This window comes from Pseudorasbora parva, chromosome 6 (genome assembly GCF_024679245.1).
Source record: "Pseudorasbora parva isolate DD20220531a chromosome 6, ASM2467924v1, whole genome shotgun sequence".
Lineage (NCBI taxonomy): Eukaryota > Metazoa > Chordata > Actinopteri > Cypriniformes > Gobionidae > Pseudorasbora > Pseudorasbora parva.
This window is the reverse complement of record NC_090177.1, coordinates 10,248,288-10,254,553: the sequence shown is the minus strand read 5'-3', so window position 1 is coordinate 10,254,553 and position 6,266 is coordinate 10,248,288. Positions and strand designations below refer to the sequence as shown.

Here is a 6,266-nt window from a genome sequence, read left to right as displayed (position 1 = left end):
TAATACAACCCTGCAGTGCCAGAAGAGCTAGTCGGTGTTTTAAACGCAGAGAGTGTTCGTACACAAAAGAAACTAAAATCAAACAATAAGAAACGTGCGCAAACTGGACACAAGTCGAGACCACGGAGCTCCTTACTATCCGCGCTGAAGATGAGATCGTTCATTATACGTCACATCCAGACGTCACGTGTCAACTCGACCCGGGACCGTTACGGGTTGTGTGTGAAAGCGCACATATTACGGTATTTTGCTGGCAGTGTGAATGGACCAAATCTAGCATTATCCGTGTATTTGCCGGAATCGCAGTGTGAAAGGGGCTCCGGTGTATCCCCCCTCCCCATGACTCGAGGTTGTCAGATTGGCTGCAGGATCAGCAGGAACGTTTGTAGATCTGCAGCTGTGGTAACTAGAGCAGATCTGGCAACCTGGATGCCCAAACACAACTGACTTTGTGATTGGTCGATAGGTGGAGGGCGGAGCTTCAGGCCAAAACACAACATGTCAACATCAACATCAGTTGAGGGCTGCAACAACAACTTTTAAATGACAATACCCTGGCCGGACTACTGTTGTCAGTGATAGAAGTATTTGAAATTAACATGATTTCTTAATGTCTAGTGACATATCAGGGGAATTTTATGATTAATTGAAATGTATTTCTTACACACAGTTCCTTTAAGAAGTCTGTAAACATGACGTTAACATGGGCACACACTGAATACGGACGCAAAAATGAGAACACGTGTGCGTGCAGAGAAAATACTGTAGTCCATCAGGAACAAGCGCACTGTTCATGCAAGATATAAATATTGAACTGGGATTTATATGGATGCATGTCTGAAGTAAACTGACTGTCTTTAGAAAAGTTTTGATGGTGTTTTCTTTTCCTCTCATCTCTGTATACAGTATAGCCCGCTGCTTTGTGTACTGCGGTAACAAGCGCCCCCTACTGTCAGAGAGGGAATTTGCATTTTCATTCAGTTTGGCTGCTCAGGACAGTCTTATGTAGCCTAATTTCTCAACCCTAAACTCAGACCAAGCTGGTTTTCTGTAAATCTTGAACTTATAACATCTAATTTACAACTGCTCATGCTCGTGTGTGGCATCGTTGTTTGGATTGTGATAGCTACACATTTTTTTGTTTAAGGCCATTTTGGCCTGAAGAGAACAAATAAACAATAAAATAAAAAATAAAATAATTCTCAAACTGTAATTTTAATTAGGCCATGAAAAATCACTAATAAAAAATATTTTACAAATATTTAAAATAAAAGATTTTTAAAATCTAATAATGTTTTTATAGTTTTCTTGTAAATTATTTTGTATTTTGTATGGCTAATATTAATAATGTAAATGTCAGCGTTTAAAAAAAGAAAAGAAAAGATAATTGGGCCCACACATGGTTATATTTTTTCCCATCTGGCCCTCAACCTAAAATGAGTTTGACACCCCTGCCCTAAAAGGTTCTGTATGAAGTGCCTGACAGAAACCTTTAGGGTTTCATTTAGAACATTTCCTTCCGAGAGTGTCGTGCTGTTGAAGGCAGTAAAAATTCTTTGTCATTATGAATTTAGAATGTCTACAATTCTTTTCATGACATAACAGATCACTTGGATAAGTGGATGTTTTCTAGAAATTTATTCACATGTTCATTTATTCTTTTACTAGACGCTGTTTAAAATTCAAAACTGTGTTCAGTCTGGATTATGTCAGCTAAAACAAACTATTTTCAGTAATTGAATAAAGTATAAATAATAGATATGAAACTTTTTAGAAATGTTGCCTTGGCAACTAAAAACAATAAGTTTTAAGTACTAAAATTAAAACTGAAATAAAAATAAATTAAATCTAAATATATTTTAAATATGCTTTTACAAACACTAATACAAAAGAAAATTTAAATTTAACCTCTTATGTATTGTATCGCTGCTTTTTTATTCTTTTATAATATTTGCAACATTTGTGTTTGTGTGACATTTGTATGATATTTGACACACACACACACGCACGCACGCACGCACGCACGCACGCACGCACGCACACTGGGTTTCCGGGACTTTTCATATACATGATGACTTTTATACTGTACAACTATATTTTATCTCCTAACAGTGAAAACAACCCTCACAGAAAACTTTCTGCATGTTTTACATTTTTCTAAACTTTGATTTATGCGCTGTTTTCCTCATGGGGACCAAAAAAATTACCCCACAAAGTCAAAGATTAGTGAGCACATTTCGTCCCCAAAATGTAGGGCTTTAACCAGATAGTGTAAAGGACACCGTTTAATTGAAGTAAAAGCAAAATAAAGTAAACTGTGGCATATTATACCCAAAGGTTCTTCATACAGTGACTACCAATAAAATGTATAAAAATTTAGGACCAAAATGATTCAGACACTTTGACCTGACCATGTTTGGCTTGAGTGTTTTTTCTTTAATTGCTGATGAGACCTTTTACACCACAGCCTGAACTAAATGAAGCATTGCTAAGTTATCTGGCATAATCAAGACGAATACCTCGAGTTCTTGTCATATTTTATTACCCTTTCCTAAACTATAGCTGTGATAATGTGAGAATATGTTGAAGGTGTCTGAGTAAATGTTCCTACATATAAAACGTGTGTTTGTCTGGAAATAACACTGGACTGTACGGCTGCTAATGCATGTCTGTTTATCTGAAGCAAGACACAAAACCACTCACTCTGATGACCTCCTTTAATTTATTATAAATCTTTTAAATAATAAAATACAGTTTTGTCTCTCCAGTGAGGTATTGACATCCCTGCATACAATACACAGAATGAACATACAATCCTTAGACGGTCCAAATTAATTATCAAAATGAATTTAAGCAATTACTTTAAAAATTCCCTGAACCCCACAAACTATACTGGGGTTTTTGAGCTGGTTAAATGTACAAAGCGCAGCATGGTACAGCAGGAAGATTCACGATCATGGCACAGGTTCAATATTTGGCTAAAGGTCCATATCCTGGTTATTGTAATATTAAACATTCTGTTTGCTTGTGTAACCTGATTTTAAAATATATTTGTATGTACAGTTCATCAAGAAATGTTGTCTCATGCAAAATAATGGCCAAGCTTTAACATAGTGTTTAACATAGTGTCCATGTAGTTCCTCAAATGTGCCTTTTCTGATGATGATGATGATGATGATGATGAAGTAAATGACTGGTCCGCCAACAAGGTCTGGTCTCTCTCATCTTGCTCTCTTCTTTCTTCCTGCAATTCTTTCCAAATCTGATCTGCTATCTTCTCTGGCCTGTTCTGTATCAGGTGTTTCCAAACTGACTTCACTGGTCAGAGCGTCACATGACCTGATCTGACATCAGGGATCTGCTTCTGGAGAGATGTAAGCAGACATTTCGCATCATTAGTATATCATTCACAAAACGGCATGATGTTAATGTTGATATCATCTTCATGCCGTATTAAACAGATTAGAGCTGTGTGATAATAGTTACATTTTGCGATTATACAAGCAATCAATTTGAGAGATGTCTCTTTATGCAAGCACTTTTTTGCATCTGTATTAAAACGTACCTCTATCACAGCTAAACTTCTGTTGATGCTTTGGATCGAATCGGCTCTTCAAACTGACACTGAGGTAAGCACAGAATAATTAACATAAAATATGAACTTATTCATTTCCTCATGAAATATCAGTGTTTAACTCTTCAGCTCTGTTCCAAATCCTACTTTTTGACTGCATATGATCTAATCAGCATCATAATCTAAGTAAAACCAGGTGACTGAATTGAAACTCTACAAAAGCAGAAAATGTTAATGCTCACTAACACCTGTATGAGATTCACAGCTGATTTTAACATTGACATTTATAAATCTGGCAGATACTTTTATCCAAAGGGACTAACATTGCACTATTTTATCACTTCCTGCATTCTCTGGAAATCGATACCTTGACTTTGGTTTTGCAAGCACTATGCTGTACTGTTTCGGCTACAGGAAACCACTTTAACCACTTTACTTTATTCATAGAGTCATTTTTTTTACATTTATATTTAATGCAGTCTGCAAGTCGTACTGTATAAAATTGATTTTTTTTTTAAATACTAGAAAATTGATGTATAATTTGGGTGAAAAGTTGAAATGAAAATCTTTCACATGCACAATGGAATGGATTTCTGCATTTTAAGGGGGAAAAAAAAGTAGAAAAAATGAAAAGGTTTAAGCTTTACCTTTAACTCTAAATTGCATAAAATAGAGGGAAAACACCTGTGAAAAAAATTGACAATTTCTTCATATTCAGGTTTTTTTTTTTAATATAGAAATCACCATACTTCCCAGTTGATTGATTACTTTAAGATAAAAAAAGTTTAAATATGCAAAGGAGGCATTATATAATTAAATGTACACTAATTTGCATACAATTCCAGAAGATAAATGTAAATATTAGAGTCAGAGGGGAGCCATTTATTGAGAGGATTTCGGATATCCCTTTTTTCAATCCATAAATCAGAAAATACTAAAAGAAAAATAACAGAAATAGCATGCTGTATAAAATAAGTCAGATATTATATGAACAAGCATTTCAGTAATAGTTCTGTCATTTATGTCGTTCGACACCCGTAAGGCCTCCGTTCATCTTCAGAACACAAATGAAGATATTTGTGTTGAAATCCGATGGCTCAGAAAGGCCTTCATTGACACCAATGTCATTTCCTCTCTCAAGACCCATAAAGGCACTAAAGACGTCGTTACAAAGCCCATCTCACTACAGTGGCTCTACAATCATTTTATGAAGCGACGAGAAAAGTTTTTCTGCGCAAAAAAAAAAAAAAAAAGACTTGTATAGCGATGGACGATTTCAAAACACATCTTCCTGAAGCCTTGGAGCTTAATGAATCAGTGTATGGAATCATGATTCGGATCGCGTGTCAAACTGCTGAAATCACGTGACTTTGATGATCTGAACCCCTGAAAAAAAAATTTTTTTAACAGCTGTATATTTTTTATAAGTCAGTATCATTTTATCAGTATCACTGATAAGTCAGTATGATTTTGCCTAAAAATGTTGTCTAGGTAGCCAGCTCACTGGGTTTTGGAAAAGAGCTGATTTGAATTTATGTCTCAACCTTGAGAGCGCCGTGAGCGTCTGTTTGTGGGCTGAGCTTCTTTCTGGACAGTGCAGGTGAGCCGTAGTGAAGAGCATGAGCGGGAGACGACTGACACGCCGCGGGAGCTGAAGGTCTGGAGTGAACCAGTGACGACACAGACGCTCTCCTTCCCGTGGGGCAGTAACGATCCGCACAGCTAAATAAACCTGCGTTCTCCGCAGAGGAGTCTATGAAGAATGAATGGAGAGAGACATTTTTATATTATTAAGCCCTTACACACACACACACACACACACACTTAATTACGTTGTCCTGTAATAATAAGTAGACGTTCGTGCTCTGATACCATATTTTCCTTGGAAAACGCTTGGGGACATGGAGCCCCGGCCAGACGAGGATGATGAGTGGCTGCCGGCGGTTGACGTGCTGCTGCCAGAGCCAATCGAATCAGGCCGAGGCAGGGCCACGCCCCTTTGAAGACTAGACACCAAGGGATTGGGAGTTTTAAGAATTCCTACAACTTCTGTCAAAACAAAAGTCACAGAAAGTACAGGTAAACAATTAAAAGGGGTTTTACTTCATTAAACACAATATTTTATTTTTATATTTATTTTATTAATTTAAATTTTCATTAGAGATGCAGTGATGTATGTTTGTAGTCAGCATCACCCTTGTGCCTTTGTAAAAAGCTTTCTCATTTTATTCTCATTTCTCAAGATATTAAAGGAAGTGTATGTAAGATTGTGGCCAAAACTGGTACTGCAGGTGTATCCCCTCTCCCCCTCCCCCCGACTCGAGGTTGCCAGATTGGCTGCAGGATCAGCAGGAACGTTTGTAGATCTGCAGCTGTGGTAACTAAAGCAGATCTGGCAACCCGGATGACGAAACACTACTGACTTTGTGATTGGTTGATAGGTGGAGGGCGGAGCTTCAGGCCAAAACACAACATGACAACATCAACATCAGTTGAGGGCTGCAACCACAACTTTTAATGACAATATCCTGGCCGGACTACTGTTGTCAGTGATAGAAGTATTTGACATTAACATGATTTCTTAATGTCTAGTGTCATATCAGGGCCATTTTATGATTAATTGAATCATAAAACATTCATCTTGTTTTCCAATTAAAAAAAAAAAAACAGAATTAGGTGAGTTCATGCTTAA

General features: G+C 36.9%; 1 protein-coding gene across 2 annotated transcripts in view; it reads right to left on the bottom strand.

The window, feature by feature from the left end:
- Positions 1-2,721: 2,721 nt before the first annotated feature.
- si:dkey-65j6.2 (pleckstrin homology domain-containing family G member 4B) overlaps positions 2,722-6,266 on the bottom strand; it is a 60,415-nt gene continuing 56,870 nt past the window's right edge. For both annotated transcript variants that reach the window (XM_067445555.1, XM_067445556.1), the window contains exons 22-25: positions 5,447-5,623; positions 5,119-5,327; positions 3,566-3,624; positions 2,722-3,364 (exon numbers count right to left, since the gene is read on the bottom strand). In XM_067445555.1, coding sequence (XP_067301656.1) covers positions 3,577-3,624; positions 5,119-5,327; positions 5,447-5,623 — 434 coding nt within the window. In that variant the 3' untranslated portion in view covers positions 2,722-3,364; positions 3,566-3,576. The remainder of the gene's footprint in view (positions 3,365-3,565; positions 3,625-5,118; positions 5,328-5,446; positions 5,624-6,266) is intronic.